This window comes from Sminthopsis crassicaudata, chromosome 6 (assembly GCF_048593235.1).
Source record: "Sminthopsis crassicaudata isolate SCR6 chromosome 6, ASM4859323v1, whole genome shotgun sequence".
In the NCBI taxonomy this organism is placed as follows: domain Eukaryota; kingdom Metazoa; phylum Chordata; class Mammalia; order Dasyuromorphia; family Dasyuridae; genus Sminthopsis; species Sminthopsis crassicaudata.
Window position 1 is genome coordinate 246825426 of NC_133622.1, and position 24243 is coordinate 246849668.

At 35.7% G+C, this 24243-nt stretch overlaps 2 protein-coding genes across 12 annotated transcripts in view; one reads left to right on the forward strand and one right to left on the reverse strand.

Moving 5' to 3' along the window:
- LOC141546738 (vomeronasal type-2 receptor 26-like) overlaps positions 1-24243 on the reverse strand; it is a 79734-nt gene that overhangs the window by 18046 nt on the left and 37445 nt on the right. For 4 of the 11 annotated variants that reach the window (XM_074274745.1, XM_074274740.1, XM_074274738.1 and 1 more), the window contains exon 3: positions 20370-20516. The exons of the other annotated variants lie outside the window; for them this stretch is intronic. The gene's annotated coding sequence lies outside the window, so the exon portion shown is untranslated. The remainder of the gene's footprint in view (positions 1-20369; positions 20517-24243) is intronic. 11 annotated transcript variants of the gene reach the window in all.
- On the forward strand, positions 13032-23293 carry LOC141546254 (vomeronasal type-2 receptor 26-like). The gene is made up of 4 exons (XM_074273929.1): positions 13032-13133; positions 17160-17378; positions 19086-19209; positions 22389-23293. The coding sequence occupies exons 1-4, from the start codon at positions 13032-13034 to the stop codon at positions 23291-23293; spliced, it is 1350 nt and encodes a 449-aa protein (XP_074130030.1).

Consider the following 24243-nt stretch of genomic DNA (forward strand, 5'->3'; position numbering starts at 1 on the left):
TGGCCTATTCAGTAGGTGTGATACAAAGAATCATCGCATTCCAAATAAAATTTGTAGCTTCCAAAATATATCAGCTTTTTAAGGAACTTCAAGAGCAACTGAGAAAGCATCCAGGTAAGATTTGTATCTTGCATGTCCATTCTCATAGTGGACTTCCAGGTCCTATTTTTCTTGGTAATGCAAAGGCAGATAGCCTTCTAACTATGTTGGCCAATATTCCTCTATTTCAGGAAGCCCAAGAATCATTCTAAATATCATCAGGCTGCTCGAGCTTTACATTTGCAATTTAGGATAACAGAAGAGGAAGCTAGGAGCATGGTAAAAGCCTGTACAGCTTACCTTCTTTTCCACATTCCTACACTACCTCCAGGGAAGAACTCTCGTGGTTTCAGACCCAATGAAATTTGGCAAATGGATGTGACCCATTATAAATCTTTTGGTTGTCTGTCTTCTATCCATGTTATGGTCAACACCTTTTCAGGATTTACTTTTGCAATACCAGCAGCAAAAGAGACAGCCCAGGTGGTCACTGAATTCCTTATACAAGCATTTGCAATTATGGGTGTGCCATAAGCAATAAAAACAGATAATGGACCTGCATATACTTCTAAACACTTTTCAAACTTTTGTGCATAGTATCAGATTTTTACACACCACTGGCATACGTTTTAATCCTCAAGGTCAGGAAATAGTAGAGAGGAGAACCAGAGACATCAAGACACTCCTCAAAAAAACAAAAGAAAGGGAAAACCACAGGTAATCCTAGAGAACTTCTAAATTAAGCCCTAATTTCTTGATTTTTGACAAAGATGCACTGGCTCTGGAAGACAGGTTTTATAACCCACCAGAAGGACAGTGTCCAGTGCTAGCAGCTCCACTGTCTTTAGATAATCCCCAGGTGATGTGGAGAGACCCAGAAAGTGGTGAATGGAAGGGACCAGATAGGTTAACTGCTTGGGGGAGAGGGTTTGCTTGTAACTCTACAGATGAAGAAGGAATCAGATGGGTGCCAACAAGCTGTATTCACTTTTGTCCATCAGAGAGAGACAGAGAAGACCCTTGAAACAAAGAAGGCCCAAGAAAGATTGGATAGTTCCATCACTGATTGTGCTCAGCACTGAAAGAGCATAGCAGTTATGGCAATTGACTCGTGGACATCAAAAATTGTTAATGGAACTGATGCAGGACTTCAAAACCCTCAGGAATCATTGGATTCCATAATACATAAAAAGAAACCGTTGCAGAACTTCAAAAACTTGCAGGGATCATTAGTTTCCCTGACACATGAAGTAATGGACAAAAGATTGGTTTTGGACTATGTCTTGGCTGCTAAAGGAGGCATATGTGTGAAAGTTGTTTACATACCCTCCTTCTAGGACTTCTGGAAATCTTTTACAAGACCATATTGATTCATATTGCTTATTATATCACTACTTGCATGTTCAATTCAAGTTTGTTACACCACAATGAGCCTGCACCGGCTGTGGGGAGATCATCACTAATAGCCTGTGCTTTATTGCTATGTGCTTATGTAATATCTCCCATGCTGATGGGTTTGTGTATACTTGTTTCTAGTAAAAACCCTTCAGCCCAGAAGCACACTAATAATATCTGGCTTGACTCCCCTCTTCCCTTTAGTGTTTTTCATCTCTCTTTCTGAGAAGTCAGGAGGAAGTGATCACCTCCTTTTTAATGCTTTCACCTCCCTTCCTGAGAAGTCGGGGGGGGGGGGCGTGATCACCTCTCTTTTGGTATTTTCACCCCCTTTCCTGAGAAGTCAGGGATGGTGTGAAAATCTGCATTCTAAAACAAAAGAAAGCAGGAGATGTAGAGGGCTGAAACCCCAGAAAGGTATGCTTGAATCAGCCAACCCAGCACTTAAGGCTAATTACCTATTTAATGTGAGATAATGAACTAATTAACATATATTTGGATAAATGGCTCTTCTCATTGTTGGTGCTTGATGAATTTTTTGGTGTTAAGGATTGGAGGGTGGAGGGAGGGAGGCCAGAGTCATGTGGCAGCAGGATGAGGAGGAGAGAAGTTGGTGACTTTCAACTCCAGAATTGAGGATTCTGTTTGCCTGCCTCCTTGACTTCTCCCACTAAAGATTAAGTACTTTAATTTATCCTGACTCTGGCTGACCCTGAGGCCTTCAGGAAGCTAGCCCATACTTTACAGAAGAATATATTATTACACAACAAAAACAGTAAGAAAACTATAGACCAATTTCCTCAATGAAATGATGCAAAAAGAATTAAATATTATACTAGCAAGATTATAGCAATATATCATTAATAACATATACATGATTGAGTATTATTTTTGCATGAATATAGGATTGATTCAATATTAGGAAAACTAGATACAAACTGAACTATCTCAATAATTAAAAGATGAATGATTATGATTCAGAAATGCCTTTGAGACCCAAGAAAGATGTAAATGAACTGATCCTGAGTGAGACGAGCAAAACCAAGAGAATATTGCATATAGTAACAGCAAGATAATGTGGTGATCAACCACAATAGACTTTAGCTCTTCTCAGTAACACAGTGATGTAACAATGCTGATAGACAGGATGGAAAATATTATCCACATCCAGAGAGAGAATTATGGAGAATAAATATGAAGTGAAGCACAGTATTTTCCTTTTTTTTATTTGTGTGCTTTGTTTTCTTTTTTCCTTCTCATGTTCTTTCCCTCCTTTGCACTGATTGTTTTTTGAACATGACAAATCTGGAAATATGTTTTAAAGGATTGTACTTGTATAACCTATATTGGATTGGGAAATAAAGTCAGGAGGAAAAAATTTTGGAACGTAAAATCTTAAAAGAATGGATGTTGAAAACTACCTTTACATGTATTTGGGGGAAAAAAATAAAATACTATTGAAAAAAAAAAAACAAGTATTGCTTTTGAGAAAATACAAAGCTTATCCATAATTTTAAAAAAATTGAAGCCTAGTAATAAATGGATTCTATAAATTATTAGTAACAACTAAGTTAGGAGCCAGCATTATCTATCACAGGGACAATGGTGAATTTTTCCTATAGGATTTGAGATAAGAGACAATGAGACAAAAAAAATAAATAAAAGGGATGAATACAATGAGAGAGAGGAAAACACTGAGGATCAAGTCCATGGTATTAGAAGACTCTATAAACCTTATCCATAAAATCTCAAGTCTACAGAGCAAATGTGGATTTTCCAAGAGAGACTTCCAAGACCTGAATCTGTCTGCCCATTCCCAAAGATCTTCAGATTCCTCCAAGCAGTCACAAAAGAGGGTCATACTCTCAGATGGAGAAAGGAGAATTCATATTTCCATCCAGCTCAAGGAACAATCACAATTAAAAGGGAGAAACCCATAGGATAGAACTTAAAATCAATGACAATGCTGAAATGTCTATGTCAAATCTAAATTTCCCAAAAGTCAAAAGTCCCAATCTCTGAAATGATGTCTCTGACAATAATAAATCTCAGGGTGCTGTCAACCTGAATAAAAAAAAAAGTAAAACTCATAAAGGTTCAGAGAATTATTAATCCCACCCTGTTCCCAGAATTTCTAGATACAGAGAGATGTAAACCAGCAAAATATAAGTAGGCTAAATTTGGGATGCACATATATTCCATATCTCTGTAGTTAATTCCAGGCTCTGAAAAAAATTAATGCTATATATTGTATCTAGGTTATATTGTAACACATGTAAAATGTATGGGATTACCTGCCATCAGGGGGAGGGAGTGGAGGGAGGGAGGGGATAATGTGGAAAAATGAATAAAAAAAAAATTAATGCTAACCAGACAATTCAGGCAGAGTCCTAATTCTGAGGTGGTATGATATTAAAAAGTAAACAACTTCTTGATGAAAAGTTGAGATGATTAAAAATTCATTAAAAAAGGTGTTTCTAGATGAAAGTATATTATATATAAAGTATATATGTATAATGAAAAAGCAGTGAAAAGATCATTATTCATTAATTGTACAGGTAAAACATAAAGTGACACAATCATTCTAAGTTTAGTACCTGTGGTCTCACCCATGAATGGCTCACCTGAGACCCAGAGATGGAACAAAAAATCCTAGATTTTAGCTGAAAGGGGATTGGTCTTCTAGTTAAACCCTCATTTTTTTCTTTAATTTCTTTATTACTGGCCTAGTCCCTTTAAATCCCTCTCTACTGACAGATAAGATGGGTCAAAATCCTCCCCACTCAAGCAGAACACCTCATTTCTGTTGAGAATGCAAACACAATCTAATCTGAGGGATTCCAGGCCCAAAGCATCAGGCTTATGTTCTTGGAATCCTCCTTCCCCATTGGAATTTAAGGCAACAACTCAATCATCATAGAAAAAACTATCCAAGATGGTTTGACCGTTATGGATTCAGTTATCCAGATTGCTGAAGGCAGTTGAGCCTCATGGTCAAATCAAGTTCTCAGCAGGAGCGGCCTAGGATTTTTAGTCCCACCTTCACATTTGAAACCATCCAGTGCCTCATTTGTTGTTAACCAATCAGATTTGATTTTCACCTTCAGAGGATACCCTCTTTACAATGGGACTTAAGCATGCAGTGACCTCTATGATTTCCTCTTTAGTTGCTGACAAAGACAATTGATTATTTATTTCCTGCCAGTCTAATTAAGGAACTGATTATTGATTACTCAGAAAAACTGCCTCACTGACTTTTCATTCATCTCAGATATAACACTTTCAGCATCTAGAGTCTTTCTCAATTGCCTGGAGGTTAATTACCCTACTGAGCCCATGGTTTCCATCAGTGATGTATATGACTTTTGAGGAATATGAATTTTAAACCTAAAAACAATATCGAGAGTTTTATTTTGTTTATTATTATTAATTCATTCACCAACAGTTTGATGTGTATTTCCAGAGGCTTCCATTAGCTATGGTATTTTTCTCAAAATGAGAAAATTGTAAAATTCATCTCAGCCTGAGAACTTAGGGGCCTGGGCCTTGTTACCATGATTCATACTTTCTATCCTTGTCATGTCACACTGTGCTCTGACTGATGCAACATCAGGTAATGTTGAATCACTGCAGGGATTTGGGCTGCTGAGAATGGAAGCAGTCCTCTGGAAGGCCCATGGAACCAAACTTAAGGGAGATCAGAGAGCCTCCCGGAGATCTCAGAACTCATGAAAGCTGTGAAAGCTCCAGGGTCAGAGGGCATCTTTTTTTTCCATTTGAGTTTGTGAAGTTTTTTTTTTGTTAGATTAAGAAAACAGGTGCAGAGTTACTGGGCTAGAAGATCACCAGAGACCCCCACTCCACACTCTGGTCAACATGTTTGTTTGACTTGCACCCCAGAGACATGACGACGGACCACCTTTAATTGTCTGTCCATAGGGAACAAGGAGAATAATATCCAGAGGGCGGAAATGTCCCATAAAAAGACCCTGATCTTTTGAGCTTTTGCCTCTCTCCTAAAAAGAGGCCAGTTTCATGTCTCATGTTCTGCTTTCTTAAGTGAGAGGCAGTGTTCAAAGCCTGAGAATTTATTAGGAAAAACAAAACCTTAGTAAAGAGAACGTGCCTATAGATTCATGGACAATGACTTCCAGTTACCTTACAGTCACCTACTCCTTGGCTCTTTAGAGATTTAGGATATTAGACATGGGCTTGGAGAAACTGAGGCTGTCACCCCTTAGATTGTTTGTGATTCTGCTATTGCAATTTTTTCTTCCTGAGTACCAGATGATAAAGACTCCTTGTCTTATAGAAAGAGTTTATAATCCTACCTATAGAAAAGAAGGCGACCTCATCTTAGGAGGCATCTTCTCCTTGTTCCTGAAGCAGGAGGGAAACATTGAGAAAGCAAATTTCCAATATCAACCTAGCTGGACTCCTACAGATTCACAGTAAGTGATTTTCTTTTTGTTTGATAAAATAAGTAACCATATTTCTGACTGTCTAGTTTGTTGATAGAATTGCATTTTATTTAGCTTCACAATTTTGGTTGAAGCAAACACCCGGGTATGAAAAGGTTCAGAAAAGTGATACTCAGGAAGGGATGAATTGAAGCATTTTTAGCATGCAGTTCCACAAGCAGAGAAATAAAGATTATCCAGACACACCCCATATAATTATCTAAGACACCAGAAAGAGGACAAATTCAGAATACTCCAGTCAGTCCAGAAGATCTTGCAATGCCAAGCTTTAAGCTTCAGGTGCCTGACAGAAAGTTACCAGAAAGGACAAAATGTAAACTTTGCTTACAAACTTTGATGCTCTTAATGCTATTTGATCTAGTGGACTCCATATAGGCGCTCTATCAATATAACTATAGAATTAAAATATATCTTAAACAGCAAAAATGTAAAGTTTATAAAGACCACAAGTGCCATGAATATCATATCACTGACATGGTTCATTAATTACACAAAGTTTCCAGGCTTTTATACATATATATATGTACATACATATATGTATATATGTGGGTGTGTGTGTATATATATATATATACATACATGTACATATAATAGGAACTACAGAATAAATTCATTCAAAAAATGATCAGAACACTAGGTGCAGGTCATGAACTAGGAATAAACAAGTCAAAAATAACTGTGTCATCAACAATTGTCTCTATTATTATTGAAATATTGCCTATGTATGAGATGCTAATTTGGTCAAATACTTCCTCCTCTGAGTAACAAGATTGCTCCTTTTGAAGATTTAGAGACTGGAATTAAATACAGAACTTTCCATTCTTATTTGGATCCCCTATCACTTTGCTTTGCTTTCTTTCCTTTCCTTAATCCTCTGAAGATACTGAAAATTTAGCAATTGAATTGGGTTTTGGAATTGGCCATGAGAAATCGTTACAGAGGTGATCCGTAAAGACATTGAAAACTCTTCTAGGATATCTTCTAATTAGGTGTTTGAGAACCAAATATTTCTAAAACACCTTCTGAGGTATCTAATGTATGGAGTTTTGTGACAAATTGGTATAGGGGAGTCTCTAACAGCTTCTTTTACCCTCATTGCATTTTTCTCTATTTTACAAAAAACTCCATATGTACATGTGGAGATATATATGTCTATATCTATGTATGTATACATAAAAATAGATGTGGATATGCTATATGTAGATAGATAGATAGATAGATAGATAGATAGATAGATAGATCTGTAAATGCATATGTATATACCTACACATACATGTGCAGAGACACAGAGAGAGTATATCGCATGCAAAATGAATTTGAAAAGAATGGACGAACAACTGATATTTTACATTAAGGAGCTTCTGTGGATTAATTGGCTTTTCAAACATTGCCAGTAATTTCTATTTGAGCCTTGTCAAGTCCTCATTCAAGATTAGGCACAATATTTACTTCTTCAAATGCTATCCAGGTGCTATTACCCAAGTGCCACGTTGTAAAGTCACACAGCAATGAAGAATGGATTTACTCCAAATTCACTTGAGCTTTCACTATTGTAAGGCAATCCTTATCCTACTTCTTAAATACCTGCATATTTTTCCCACAACAGCTATTCCAAATCTTCACTTGCATTTGTAAACTTATCGATAATTATCACATTCTTCACATCTCATCTGAGGACTTCACCTTAAAACATACTGACAAAACAGAAGCCATTACTTTCATCTGCCTTTTCCTTTTTTTTCTATATTCATTGTGCTATTCATATACTTTCATACTTTCATTTATTTTACTATCTGATAAAGATATGTGTCTAATCACTTTTACATTCATAATTTCTACAAACCTATACATTTTTACATTTGTCCCTATTTCTCTCCCTCATTCAATGACTTCCAAACAACAATTAATCATTTCTTTTATGGAGAATTGAAATGGCCCCCTAATGACTCTCCTTCTTCACAACTCCTCTGATTTGTTCCAGTTTCCCCACAATTTCCAAAGGGGTTCTCATGAAGCACAATACTTAGCATGACACTTCCCTATTTGCTAAATTTGCATCACTTTCTGGTACCTCTCTCATCAAATAGAAACTTCACAAGCTTTGCAATCCAACATCTAAAATACTTGTTCTTTTCTTTATGTTTGTATGCATGACACATGTGTAGAGTATGTGTAGCCCACGTCTCTCATTTTACAAATAGGGACATTAGAGATCATCCTTATGAAATCATTTGTAAAGGTCATTCTGTTAGCAAATGTTACTAGGACAAAGTTCAAGAACGAAGTTCCTGATTCCATGTCTAACACAGTATCCACTCTGATACCTTGCTGTTTCTGTGCCTATGTGCCTGGTGTTTTTGCTTTGGGTTTTTGTTTTTCCTTTTGTTTTTACATTTTTTCTTTAGGTCAATGAGAAAACATTACCAACATATGCTCGCTTTCCAATTTGCTGTAGATGAGATCAACAAGAACCCCCACTTGCTGCCCAACATAACCTTAGGATACCATTTACTCAATAACTTCCATAACAGCCAACTAGCTGTGGAGAGTTCTTTGATATGGCTGTCAGGGAGTGGTCCAACTATCCCTAATTATAGCTGTGACAGGAAGCCCAATTCAGTGGCTGTCTTTGGAGGGATGTCAGCAATGCTATCCATGAACATGGCTACCATTCTCAAATTATATAAAGTTCCACAGGTAAGGGAGCCCAATACTGTCAGTCATTTTCATCCAACATATTCTTTGTATTTAAAACAGAAAATACTTATAATTTCTTCGGGTTAAGCGTCAGAGAGTCAATGAGCAATAATATTTAAATAACTGTTATCTAAGAATAAAAAAAAAAACTGAACAGGTTATAAATGTGTTCTCAAGGACAGATATTCCAAAAAGTAGGTGAGTTTAACAATGAATTCTACCAGATATTTAAAAAACAATTAATTCTAATGTTATATCAAATATTTGGGGAAATAAGTAAAATAGTTCTACCAGATTTCTCTTATAACTCACTTTTCCTAAAACAGAAAGAGCAAAAATAGACCGAAAAAGTTTAGAACATTTTTTCTAATGAATATAGAGGTGAAAAGTGTCAGTTACTATTAGCAAGGAAATCACAACAATACAGCAATAACATCACCCATAAAAACCAGTGGTTTTTGGAATGCTTGTCTGGTCCAAAATTAGATGAACTAGAAGCAGAACTAAACTTATTGGTAAGAAAAGGGAAAAAAAATCATTTGATTCTCACAATGCAGAAACAATAATTTAACAGCATACAGCACACATTCCAGTTATAAACACTAGCAAACAAAGGAATCAACAATGTTTTCTTTAGTGATACCAAGTACCCATATAAAACCATCTGCCAAAGTATCTATTATGGAGATAAGGTAGAAGGTTTCCTGCCAAGATATGGAGTGAAACACTATGTAAGCTCTTATTCATTAAAATTGGCTGTAGCAATAAGACAAGATAATGCAATGGAAAGAATTGAGTATGAAAAAATAAAACATCAATCTTTGCAGATTAAATGGTGGTATAAATAAGGCATCTTAGAGAATAAACTAAAAGAACGGATGAAATAATTTAAAACTTCAGTGATGTTTTAGATATAAAACAAACCCAAATAAATAAAAATTCTATATGTTCCCAATAAAGACCAATATTAAAAGAAAGAAAGCAAAATTCCATTAAAAAAAACTGTAACTAGTAAAGAATTCTGGCAAGATGGCACAGTAGATAGGCAAATTTTAAGGTCTCAGGATTTCCCTCACAAATAGAACAAAGTTGCACTTCAGGGTGATCATATAGTGGTGACAAACCAAGATGATTGTGGCCAATAAGGGGTCCTCAGATACAAGGAGAAGATCTGAAGTAAGAACCCTGGCTAAAGGGATTAGCAAATACCTCGGGCTGCCTCCTCAGAAAAATCAAGTAGGGAGCCCTACGTTGAACTGGATTTGGCTGGAGCCTCAGCAGGAACCACAGAAATTTTCAACTCCTGTACAGTTTGAGGAGTCAGTAGTCTCAGTTCAGGAAAATTGAGTGAATTTTAGCTGCTTAGGAACACCAGGCCCTCCTGTGCTGCCAGGACAATCCCAGGGGGTGAAAAGGTACAGCACATCAGGAATACAGAGGCAAGGAGGCAGGGATGCTGCAGACAGTGGGCACTTACAGGAGGGAGAAGCTCTTGGTTTGGAATTCCAGGTCAAAGGACAGAGCTGAAGAATAAAGAGAGGCATCATCCCCCTAATCCTGGCAAAGAAGAAATAATCCAGTCATAGAAATTAAACATAGGAATAGGGAAGGCTGGGATTCATCTTCAGAGGAGGAAACTGAAGTAAAAAAAAGCTTCTACCTCAAAGAGTAATATGAAATGTCTCCCTATACTCAGAGAGTTTTTAGAAGAATTCAAAAAAGAATTTATAAATCAAATGAAAGACATTAAGGAAAAAAATTTAAAAACATAAAAAAATAAAAGCCATTCAAGAAAAACAATAAAATTATTTTTAAAACATTAAACAACTCTGGAAAACTCAAAGATGAAAAATGCCTCTTTGAAAATTAGAATTGGGGGGCAGGAGGACCCGAGTTCAAATCTGATCTCAGACACTTAACGCTTCCTAGCTGTGTGACCCTGGGCAAATCACTTAAACCCAGCCTCAGGGAAAAAAAAAAAAAAAAAAAAAGAAAGAAAGAAAATTAGAATTGGTCAAGGGGAAGCTAGTGAAGTCATTAAAGACCAAGAAATAACAAAACTGATTATAAAGAATGAAAAAACAGTACAAAATGTGAAACACCTTATAAGAAAAGCAATAGATCTGGAGAACAGATCAAGAAGAGAAAATATAGGAATAATTGGACTGACCGAAAGTTGTGACCAAAAAAAGAACCTTGATATAATAATGACAGAAATAATCCAAGAAAATTGTCCTGGTCTGATAGAACATGAGGGGAAAGTAGAAATAGGAAAGAAAATCTGCCTATCACCACTTTAATGAGATCTTTTGTGTAATCTCGTAAGAATATTTTTGCCAAATTATGAAATCCCCAGATTAAACAGAAATTTTTCTAAAAACAAGAAAATAAAACAATTCAAATATGCTATAACTGCAATTAGATTTGTACAGGACAGCCACAATGAAAGACCACAGGTCCTGGAATATTTTCCAAGAATCAAAACAAGTAGGCCTGGAGTCAAAAATATCAGCCCCAGCAAAACTATAATATTAAAAGAGAAAAAATGGGCATTCAAAGAACTTGCAGATTTTCAGGGCTTTCTATTAACCAAACCCAACTTAAAAGGAAATTTAACATATAAGAACTAATATGAAAGATCAATTTCAAGGAAATCAACATGGACAAATTCTTTGTTTTTGTTCAACATTGGAAATGTATACCATATGTTTGAGATTGACATCTACAACAGGGTAGTTCAAAAGAAAGATTGTGGCAGAGTTAAGTTTAAAAATATTGATTATCTTATACAAATGAGATGCAGAGGAAGAATAGGCATAGAGGCGTTAAAGAGGGAAGGAGGGCTTGTAGTTGTGAAAACTTACATTAGGAATAGGTTAAATAGGCAATATTACATATATACTATGAAGGTTAAAATTATTCTCCAAAATGTGTAAAGAAATAAGGAGGGAGAGATGGGCAAAGGATAAAGTCAAAGAATATGGGAAGACAAGGAAAGGATCCAGGGGGAAGGGAGTCAAGTAATAGTAAAGCAAATTAAGGAGTAGAATTAAAGCAAAGAGTCAGCAGAAATAGGAAAGATATGTGGTTATGTGGGGAGGTGTGTGTATGTATATGTATGTATCTACAAATTTATACATACATATATCCTTTTTAATTATATACAGCTGGGAGGATGAAACAAGAAAAAAAGAATAAAGTAAAAAAGCTGCACAGCAGAGAACAAAAAGAAGTTAAGAAAAAAGATGGACACTCATGAATAGAATTTCTTCAACTAATATATATATATATGTATATGTATATGTATATACACTTTCTTGAACTGATAATTATTTGTTTTATATTTTGAATCCTTCAGAAAGAAAAGTACAAAGTTAGTCTTTTTATTTCATAAACTCTTACTAATTGTATAGGGGTAATGTATAATGCATATCTAAGTAGTAGATTTCAATATGAGCAGGTCTCCATCTCCCATTTTTGATTGGGTTTGGACTAGAGATCTTTTCCTATCAGATCAAGCCACGTTTCTAGAATATAGACGATACCATTCTCTCTGAAATCATTAGAGGAGTAGAATTAGTGTCATAGAAAGTCTGGGTAAATGAACTCTTGGTATTTCAGTTGAAGAACAGCTGAGATGAGTGAGAGGAGATGTGAATCTTTGCTCAAACATTTAACTAACAGGTTCATGCAAAGGAGAATAAGCATGTTCTACCTAGTCAATGTATTTAAAAAAAATAAAATCAGGTATCAGTGTTCCAAAACATTGATTCGGTTACATTTTTAAGATAAAAGACTCTGATTAATAGAGCTGTATATAAGATAAATGTTTTTTTAAGAGGGAACTGTTCCCTCACTGGAAAGTTTCAAGCAGAGATTTAGTAATGGCTTGATGGAGACATTGGAGAAAGGATTCTTGGTGATATACAGTTTCAGAATTTCCTTCTAATTGGTCCATTCCATAATGGTATAATTTTGTGACCTGAAACTCTAAGTTAAGATTAGCAAGTATTTATACTTTATCTTCTCTAGGAAAGTCACTGATAGTTTCTTGATATACAAATATAAAGAGAGACAATTCCTACTTTGAAGGAACTTAATTCACCATTTCACCCTTCTTTATTTTTCATTAAGATCAGCTATGGCCTATTCGATCTTCTGCTGAACAATAAGGACCAGTATCCATATGTCTATCAGACGGGCAGCAGGAAATGCACTCTTCATCTGGCATTCATCCAACTGATGCTACATTTTAACTGGACTTGGGTGGGACTGCTTATTTCAGATAACTCAAGAGGGGAAAATTTCATCAGGCATCTAAAAGAAGACATGGCCAAGAATGGTCTGTGTGTGGCTTTTCAGGAAACAGTGCCCCACAATTTTATAAGTAATAAAGATATGCAACTGGGTTCTAGGGTCATGGCATCATCATCAAATGTGGTTTTTATCTATGGAGACACAGACTCCCTTCATGAAATTGCTGTTAGATTGTTGCACTTTGTGGTTCGTGGGAAGATGCTGGTAACCACATCTTCATGGGATTTTTCTCCATGGTCGAATTCCAAACTTTTTGAGCAATTGCATGGGATAATATTATTTTCTCATAGCCAGGGGGACAATCCTGCTTTCATTAATTTCACAAAAAATCTGAGACCCAGTTACTACTCCGAGGACATTTTCTTAAAGGCATTCTGGGAGTCAATCTATGATTGCAGATTTTCAGAAAAAAGTCATCTTGATATGGTACATTCTTTCTGTGAAGAAGGTTCCTTATACTCTGTAATTCCTGTGTATCTTGACTCGATCATAACAGAAGTGAGTTCTAATGTTTACAATGCAGTATATTTAGTGGCCCATGCCCTTCATCAAATGTTCCAGTCTGAGGCAAAAGACACATCACACCTTGGAAGAAACCCAGATCTTTCGTGGAAGGTAACATTACTCTTCCATTCTTGAGCTTAGTACAGAGTATTCACAAAATTCAACTGTAAATGATCTGTTCTATAGATGATGCAATAATAATCTGAGATGCAACTTATGCCCTAATGTTTTTCCAGATTTTTTCTTTTGTGATTAAATTGAATTCTAGGTAAATGAATTTACCTCAGATAAGCATTTATTTCTACTCTAGTAGAGCCACCAAGTAGTTGCTATTCTTCCTGTTACATCACTCTAGGTATGAATTAATGTGGCAAGAAAGTTTTCATGACATCTGTTCCAATTTAGAACCTTTACAGCGGCCTGGGCCATGACAATGCATATACCAAGGTTCTTTGTTGCTTTTCTAATTTATAAAATTTCTTTTACCTTCTACCAACAATTATAAGGGAGTGGAATAGCTGATATGTGTACATGGGTACACTTGTTTCAGTGGTGCATTTCTTTTTTTGAATTTAAAGGAACCTATTATCCATAGTTATATTCAAGATATGATTCTTAATCCTTGAAGGAATTGGATGCTAAGGTGGACATGTTGGGAATCTGAGAACCTGGGATGTGATCATAGTCTAGTAATGCCTATAATAAAAGAGCAAGTTTCTGGGTACCAAATAATCAGGAGTCTAGATTTAAAGAGAGCACATTTCAGTCACCTCAATTAGAAAATTTCTGTGCTATGAAGTTCTCTAAAATATGTCATCCCATATGGCTGGCATACAATGTGGATTTCTCTCTTGAGTGAATCTTCAAGTTTGACTTTGAGATCAATGATTACTAACCCTGCTTTTTTTCTGATAAGCTCTTCTCCTGACCCTTGTTACAGTGTTTGTGTATTATGTTTCAATAACTACTAACTCTTCTACTTCAATTTTACTCAAGTTACTTCAGCTCCTCCCTTCCCTGGATCTTTATCTTCTCCCTCCACATTTCCACTCCCTCTTTATCCCATTCCTATTAATCATATACTTTGTCCCACTGCCTTAATCTAACCACCCTTTTATACCCCAGTTTAACCTGTGCCAAACTTTCCCCCCTCTTTATCCCTTTTCCATTAATCTACACACCATATCCCATTGCCACAAATCTACACACTTTTCTATCATCTCCCTTAGCCTATTACCTTCCCTCATTTCTTTTTAGATTCTGGAGGATCCTATACCCTTCATGATATATATTTGTGTTGTTCCCTATTTATCTCATTCCCTATGTGAGTAGGTTTTCAGAACCACCAAACTTCCTTCCCCTTCAAGTGTCTCTATATAGGTTCTTCCTCTGTACCTTAATCATAGAGCTTATTTACTATTTTTGCCTTTTTCTTAGCTTTGCTTTTTAAAGTCAGATTACATTCAGCTCTTCCCTGATCATTCTTTTAAACTATCTAATTACTGAGGTCAATCTCAAATATGTGTTTTATCTTTCCATATTAAAAAATAAACAATTTGTCCTTATTGAATCCCTTGAATTTAGTCATTGATGTTGGATCTTACTTGTTAAATTTTCTGTTGGGTTCAGATTGAGACAAAAATCCTGAAAAATCAGCAAGTGCATTGAATGTCCTTTTTAATGTTGTTGTCCAATACCGTGAATGGTTTTGCTGGGCTTGATATTATTGGTTGCAGGCCTAATTCTTTTGATTGCTGATGCATATTATTCCATGACCTGCAGTCTTGTTTGGCTGCTGCTAAATTCTATACAATCCTAAATGTAGCTCAAGAATATTTGAATTGAATTTTTTTCATTGTTTGTTTCTTTCAGAATTTTCTCTTTGATCTGGAGGTTTCAAAATTTAGCAATAATATTCCAATGTATTTTCTCGGTAGAATCCCTTTGAGGTATTGATTGGTCGGTTTTTCTATTGATACTGTCTTCTAGGACAATTTTCTTGGATTATTTCTTGTATTATACCAGTGTTCTTTTTTTGGTCAAAGATTTCAGGCTGTCCAATTATTCGCATGTTTTCTTTTCTTGATCGGTTCTCCAGATATATTGTTTTTCTTATAAAATGTTGCACATTCTCTTCTATTTTTTTTCATTCTTCACATTGTTTTTTACCATTTTTTAGTCTCTTAAGGCTTCACTAACTTCCCTCTGTCCAATTTCAATTTCAGACAAAGTACTTTTTTTATTTGTTTAAGACTATGGATCTTCTTTTATAGTTGTTTAATTTTTTAGACCATCTTCTTGTTTGTCTTGGGTGATGTTTTGTTTTGATGAATGTTTTCAGTTTTTCCTCAGTCTCTCTCATTTGATTGTTTAGGTCTATTTTGAGTTCTTTGATAAATTCTATCTGAACAGGTAGTAATTTACTGTTAATTCTGGGAGTAGGAGAGGCTTGTTTTTATTTCATTTTCCTCCTCTGAAGAAGAACCACAGTCTTCCCTATTCTCACAGTAAATTTTATGGTTGAGTTCTTTCCACTTGGCTGCTGCTTTTTCTTCTTCTTCTTCCTCTTCCTCTTTCTTTTCCTCTTTTCTTCCTCCTCCTCCTCTTCTTCTTCATCCTCCTCCTCCTTTTCTTCCTTTTCCTCCTCCTCGTCCTTTTCCTCCTCCTTGTCCTTTTCCTACTCCTCTTTTTCCTCCTCCTCCTCCTTCTTCTTCTTCCTTTTTCTTCTTCCTTTTAACCTGGTGTCTGGGAGATTGCTCCTCTGGTTTCACTTCAGTTCTCCCCTCTGGCCTAGAACCCCAAACCAAAAGTTTCTCACTCCAGCAAGTGCCAGCACTTGCAGTGTCCCTGCCCCAATGCTTCTGCACTTCAAATGTGCTAGTACCTCTTCACCTAAGACCAATGCTCTGGAGCACAACTGTGCCTGGCATTCCTGATCAGCAGCCATTGCCTCAGTCTTCCTTGACTCCCCATACAGTCAGGGAGGTGAAATTTCCTTTGGTTAGGCTAAGGTTCTCTTCAAACTAACTCATCTCTTCCCAGGACTCCTCTCTGGCTGTTTCTTTAGAGTTAGCCTGGAGGTATTTGCTCTTCAAATTCAGTTACTAGCATCTTTCTTTCAGAATTCTCAGGTGCTCTCAAGAGGAACTCTGTTCTATCCCCAAATTTATTTTTTTTTCACTAGTCTATGTATGTACTGAGGCACAAATTTGTTCTGTTTGTGCTTTGTTTTGTTTGAAATCTGGAGAGCTTAGAATTTTCTGACCTATTCAATCATCTTCCCAGAATCCTCCCCCCATTACACATTTCTTAAGCCCCAACAGTATGCTAGAAAATGTTCTAAGGTCTTCAGACAAAAATAAATTCCCAATTTTTGAGGTCCTCACAACCTGATGTGGAAGAAACAGCAAGTTCTTCTTGAAAAAGCTACTGAGTTCCTGGAGATCACAAATTTTAGAAAGAACATGGAATGCAAGACCTCAGAGATATTTGTAAGAAATTCCTGATTTGGTAAAAGGAAATTCCATTTCTGGAATAAATCCTATATCTACAATACATAATTATTTATTTTCTTTATTATTCTTCCTTTGTCCAGGATTTTGGACAAGTTTGGAAAGTTTAGAAGCTCCAAATTCAGAACTTATTTTATGCTTATAGACATGCATGAATTGTGGGCATGAATCCTCCTTTTTCCAAGGAATAACAACCACTTGTCATTGCCTTCAGCTCCACCATTTCCTGAAGTGCATTGATCCTGTCAATTGTGTCAGTGATGAATCATGTGAGAATGGAGCCAACCTGGCTACTGAGATCTATGATATCCTGAATTTCCAGGCCTTCTCTGATGAGATTGGGATACTGGTGAAGGTGGGCGAAGTCATCCCTGGAGTTCAGAGATTCAGCATTAATGAAAAAAAGATAAATTGGCCAAACTATTTCAAACAAGTAAGTGGCCAGTGACAAATATGAGCTTTCTCATTTCACCTGTATAGAATCTCAGATACTTGCTGCTCCTTTGGTACCAGGATTTTCACCTGAGATCCTCAACATCACTGTGATAACCCAGTAGGATTGGCTTGCTCTTCTTTTAAGCTCTGAGTAAGACAGAGCTTTGATTTCCTTTTTTCAATCCTACTTTCAAATTCTTTCTAGCTAAGTTACATAATGGGCTGAATTGTTCATAATAAGATAATCTTGAATTATCTCGATCAAATGAACAAGTCTGAAAAATCACAATAGAGTAGAGAGTGGGGGTAAAGAAATTTTTCCCACAAAAGATCCTATTGTTCCAAAGACTAACCAACATAATGATCCTATAGCTATACAAATAATATGTGCTGATTGTGTGTCCTCAAAATGTTCAAGTTATTTTTGTGTTCTTCATAATTCCACTGCTATGTTTCATCCACTCTGCAAGGGGATTTCTTTCTATGAAGGATTGAGACCTGTAAAAATTAGCATAACTAATGTGTGTGCATTTGAGGACAACCCCCCCTAATCTCATCAGATTTTAAAATAAAGTAGAGAAAGCATTGTAGATAAAGTGTATTTGAAGTAAGGAAATACTTTAAAAATAGACAAATAATAATAATAACTTTTCTAAATATCCTGACTTTTGGGAAAGAGGGGCATCTAGAGAAAAGGAAGGCTGAGAAGGCAAGCCTAGGGATATGATAGGGAGGCCTGTGAACTTAAGTTAAGAGACTTATGAGAAAGGTGGTCTCCATGTGGTTAGTGATGAATTAATATTTGCTGAAATTAACTAAAGTGAATTGAATTGAAATAGTGCCTCTGTGACATAAGACATGTCCCTTATATTTTCTGAGCCTCTTAAAATTCTTCTCCAGTAATAAAAACAATCCAAAGTAAAGAGAAACTGACATCTAGAGAATAAAAACCATGAATAAAAATAATTTTTAAAAAGGAAATACTCAAATAGATTTGATTTTATGTTCTTAGAAAAATTGTGTCCTAAGATAACAACCACCATAAAATGTGGATTCCTAATTTGTTGTTGTTATGTCTTGTACTGATTTCAAACACGTATCTGTACAGTTTAGTTTATCTATATGGTTTGATAAATCCCACCTTACCCTTTATAATGGTTCCTAGAGTAGGTTCCAAATAGCAGTCCAAGAATAAGATCACTCAATCAAATCTATTGATCCTTACTTGGACACGATGAAGCTAAACTCTTTATTTAGTAAACTATACTGAAGACCCTCCAAATTTAGGATTGACTCAAACAGTCATGATACTTTATCAAAACAGAAAAAAAGACTGGGAAATTAAAGAAAAAAATTTCCCCCTTGTGGTCAATGAATATTTCCAATATTATCTCCTTTAAAATAGAGTGCAAGATATAACAATTAAAAAATAATCCAAGCTGCTTGATTGCATCTCCTGGACAATCTGTGCAGTTCTACTGGGGAAAACAAGATCTGGAGTTGAAGATGGAAATGCAGAAAGAATATTCCATTGTGAATTATATCATTTTTATGATCTGCAGGATGGTGATTTGCAGAATTGCAAACACTTTGCTCTAAATGTCTCCCAAAAGAGAAATTTGAAATCATCATCTCCTCAGGGCATTTATCATTCAGCAGTCATTCTTACTGTGACATTTTCTCCCTCTCTATAATGGAAACACAGATTCCAACTTCTGTGTGCAGTCTGAAGTGTGGCCATGGATATCAAAAGACAACCCTTGAAAACCAGCCCTTCTGCTGCTATGAATGCAATCTATGTCCTACAGGGAAGATTTCCAACCAAACAGGTGAGTCTGTCCTCCCACAGTATCACCCAATCTATCTTTTGGGGCTGGGGAGGGTGAGCAGGAATCATAGATCAGAGCAATTTATACTTGCCAAAATAATATTCACTGAGAAGAACTAATACTGCACTTATTCAATCCTTTACATTCGTTGTGCTTTTGGTTCATTCCTGTAATTCTCAGAAGGATCCGCAGTTTCAAGATACCAAAAATATACCAGTATTTTGACACTATTGCAGTCCTTAATGTTTCCCTGTCCTTATCACCTATTTGTAAACTTTCCCATTTCCATGGGAAAGATTAATCAAAATCAAAACTCAATCTTAATCTTCCCCACTATTAAGGCAAAATTTAATGGTAGAGAATTTAAAGTCTAGATTTTACCTAACTATAGATGAATTTAACATGGAGTGTAGGGTGTACTCTAGAAATGGTCTTAAAAGATTAAGCAGAGGACTCTGAGTACATTTCTTGAAAGTCTCTTTTCCTTGGAGCTGGTGTTCTGATTCAACCAAGCTTGAATCACAAAATACTGTCCATTGTCCACTCCAATGGATTTGAGGTCCAGAGTCAAAGCTTAGGGGCCCTGGACCTGATTTTTTATGTAATAGGTATGCATTGTTTACTAAATCACTGTGTCCAAAAGCTTTAAAGCTGGTGTTCTCAGTCAGTGGATCCACTCACTGAATACAATGTCTTATTTTCTTTTGTTAGCTGTCCTCCACTCCTATACTTCACTCACCCCTTGCTTCTGCCTCTTTTAACTCTTAGATTTTAGTTTTTATTATAATTATTGTGGTCAAGACAGAAGATTACACTATTTCTCCAGTTACTTAAATTGTTATATCTTTATTTAAGGAGTTCTTCATAAGGAAATTAATGTAAGGATTTGGACTAGTTGCGTAGATATCCTGATATTTTATATACTTTGCAGTTATTTTGGAATGGAATTTCCTTTTGTCTTATACTTTCTTTATAAATAAATGTATTGTGTTAAAGGGCTGTGTATGTAGCCTCATTGAGGGTCCTCTTAATTTTCCTAGTTATTATCTTTGTTAATTCCCTAGGATACCCTAAGTCATCATGCAATCAGGGGAACCATTTTACCTCTTCTTTTCCTACCTTTATGTTTTAATTTCATTTATTTTAATCTTCTTACTCACATTTCTGAGTCTTCCAATGAATAAGTAGATTTATCATCTTCACTTTTTTCTTACACTTAGAAAGATGCGTTGATATGCCTTTGTAAACCATATTTGCCATTTTGAGATGTATCATTATGATATTAAAAGTTCTTTACACTTTTCTTTCTGTAACATTTTGAGAAAAAAAAAGTATTTGCTTTATTTTATTCAAGTATTTTTCAGGATATGATGAGGGTTTTTTTTGGCTTTTGGATATTTTAAATTTAATGGCATTTTTTTCTAACTGTAGAATTCTTCTTGCCTTTCTAATATAAATCCAATTTGTATAGGAGTAATTATAACTTGGAGGAACCACTGTATTTCTTTAAATTTTTTAAATTCTTTAAATTTTTGGAAAGATATTTATTAATAATGTTTTTAAAAATCTCCTCTGCTGTATGGTTCTATAGTTGAGGTTGAGATTTCCTTGCCTCATAAAATATATCTGGTAATACCCTTTGCAAATTCTTAAGAATAATAATTGTAGTATTGGTACTAATTTTATAAAGGTTCACATATTTCTGTGTTAATCCATCAAAAGCCAAAGTTATCCCCTGCCTGGGTAGGGGATTCCTCAGACTTAGTTTAATCTCTTCATCTGACTTTGGTTTCTTTAAAATCTATATTTCATCTTCTGGTCATCAATGTATATAGTAATATGCTTCCTATTTTATGGGCTTTGTGTAATTGTTTAACTCCTGGCTATCACTAAAATCTTCATTCTGTTTTAGACTCAGATAAATCGTACCTTTCAATATATCAAACCCATCAAATCTTTTCATTTCAAAGGCAAACTTTTGGATAATCTTCCCAATTAGCTTCATCTTTTCTTTATTTTCATGTTTTTTAATTTATAAATTTCAATATTTCTATCACACAGTCCTTCTGACATAGGTTAAGTGTATGGACCTAATCAGAACTTCATACTGTAAATATAGAGAGAATAAAAACTATTTAATATTTATAAATGAAATACGAACTGTTTGGTTCACACAAACCTGTTGCCATGATTCTACTATTCTACTATTTTGAATAGTGAAGATAGAATAAAAGACTATTTCATTTTACTTTTTTGTTTTTCCTATTTTTTATCTTTACTGATTGCAACATTTAATAAAATTATTTGAGGCATAAATAGTAAAAATCAAGAGCTATCACCATTCCCTGATGGGATATAACATTAGGATGTTGTAATATTTTAGGGTACTAACATACAAACAAAATGGGAGCATTGGGAAAACTATCCAATGTATATAGTATGTGGGAAGTCTGGTCACCCTTCTTTCTAACACCTCCTGATGAATTTTATTCATATATTTTTATCCCAGCCCCTACTGAACGTATTTTTCCCTAAAATTTCCACAATACTGATTAAATTTTCAATAACCCCTATTGACTAATGAATAAAAGCTAAATTATCTTGCAATTTGATAAAATGCTGTTATTTAACCCATAAGTACCAAGAAATCTCAAAGTTAATGATTTTATAATTTATCCAAGAAAATATATACAGATATGTAGATAGATGTAAGTATAATGTATAAAATGCACCTCTGTGAGTGTAATTATCTCTGAAGCTAAAGTGATGTGTCTGTATATATATATAGATATATATGTATATCTATATAGATATTGATAGATAGATATCTATACAGATATATATATATACACATAATAAAATCATGACATCAATGAGGGTAAACATGAAGGAGCAGGTTTGAAAAGTCTTCGATTTACTAAGTTGTGGAAACTAGGGAACAACATATATTCTGATTTTTTTAGATTTCATGATCATTATAGAAATTATGCAGTGTGAAACATTTGTGATTTGCTTTAAATATAGTATCATCAGAACTCCTGCTTGATCTTCTGACTTAGAAGGGGGAGAATAAAATGAGGCTGAGTTTGATGTGGAATTCCTAAAACTGTGCCTTCTTAGAGATAGAAAACTGAGCTCTATGGGATAGAATGAGATGCTTTATCTTATGGTTCTCACAGATGCAGAGGAGTGCCTGCAGTGCTCTGACCATCAATATCCCAATAAGAAGAAAGATCACTGCCTTCCTAGGACTGTGACCTTCCTGGCCTATGAGGAACCTCTGGGAATGACTCTGGTCAGTGCAGCCATCTGCTTCTCCCTGCTCACTGTGCTAGTACTGGGGATCTTTCTGAAGCACAGGGACACCCCCATAGTCAAAGCCAATAACCGCAGTCTCAGCTACACTCTGCTGGTCTCCCTCAGTCTCTGCTTCCTCTGCTCCTTGCTCTTCATCGGCCATCCTACCACAGCCACCTGCCTGCTGCGCCAAACCACATTTGCAGTTGTCTTCACAGTGGCCGTTTCCTCCATTTTGGCTAAAACCATCACTGTGGTTCTGGCCTTCAGGGCCACCCGACCAGGGAGCAGGCTCCGGAGCTGGCTGGGATCCACAGCATCTTACTCTCTCATTTTCACCTGCACCCTCATCCAAATGTGTCTCTGTGGCATCTGGCTTGGGACATATCCCCCCTTTCTGGAGATGGACATCCACTCTGAGCCTGGCTTCATTATCATCCAGTGCAACGAGGGCTCCCTCCTCATCTTCTACTGTGTCCTGGGCTACATGGCCTTGCTGGCTTTGGCAAGCTTCACTGTGGCTTTCCTGGCCAGGAACCTGCCAGACACTTTCAATGAAGCCAAGTTCCTGACCTTCAGCATGCTTGTGTTCTGCAGCGTCTGGATCTCCTTCCTGCCCTCCTACCAGAGCTCCAAGGGCAAGACCATAGTGGCCTTGGAAGTCTTTGCCATCTTGACCTCCAGTGCCGGGATTCTCACTTGCATCTTTGTTCCCAAGTGCTATGTGATCCTTCTGAGGGCAGACAGAAATACCCTGGAGATCCTGAAAAGGAAAAGTACTTCCTGAGAAGTCAGATCTTCTCAAGTTCTTCCTCACCACTCACAGTGATTTAGCTCCTTAGCTGCTGTAGTCTTAATAAAATGTTTTAAATGTATCTCACTTCTCTGCTTTTCATTTTCTGTTAACACAATGTCTTTCCTTGTCAATTGAATCTAATGGCATTTTGAAAACAGTCATGTTACATAATTTCTGAGAAGTAGAACTAATCAATTGCTCTGTTGAAATATTTTACATATCACAGACACTAACTATTAGTAATGATGTCAAATTATACTGGAAAAAAATCAATGAATTTATAGTTATAGCTACAGTTGTAACCTTGGTACAATCCATCCAATCTTGTTTACTTATTTACAAAATTGAAACTTTAATTTTTCCCCAATTTGTGAATGTTATATCTATTATTATATTTATCAAATGTGATTGGATGAATGAACATATCCATGAGAGATTTCCTGGAGAATGTAAAATAAGACCCAGTGATTTTGCTGAGTAAGATGATTTGTCACCAAGGAATATGTACAAAAAGTTACCATTCGTTTCCTTCCTTTATATCAATTATGTAACTGTAAAGTCAGTCTGTTGTAGTATTTGCCAAAGCCTTTCTACCCCCTGCTAATATTTTGGGGAATGATACAATGTAAACATCAGTAGCTGATTTTCATAAGACTTAATAAAGATGAGAATGTAGTCATTACAGAAGCTATTCTTTATTTTCCTTTTCAGGAGCTTCTTTCCTTTATAATATTTTTGAGGTGATAGTATTTATTTATCCAGTCTCCCATTGATCCTTCTTGGGAAACATTCTAACTCTCTGTTTTGTTTTTAAGAGAAGTATGAATATTTTCTGGGCTCAGAATAATTTTCAAGAAAATAGATGGATGAAATTCTGAGCCACCCTCTAAAAAATAAACTGGATGTACCACTTTTTTGGATTTGCACTAATATGTCTATTA

Bases quoted from the DNA above. Each gene is read 5' to 3' on its own strand.
- LOC141546254 (XM_074273929.1), top strand. From the start codon at position 13,032: ATGGCATCATCATCAAATGTGGTTTTTATCTATGGAGACACAGACTCC. The intron at 13,134-17,159 runs GTAACCACATCT...CATTGCCTTCAG, and splicing joins TGGTTCGTGGGAAGATGCTG to CTCCACCATTTCCTGAAGTG. The intron at 19,210-22,388 runs GTGAGTCTGTCC...TGGTTCTCACAG, and splicing joins GAAGATTTCCAACCAAACAG to ATGCAGAGGAGTGCCTGCAG.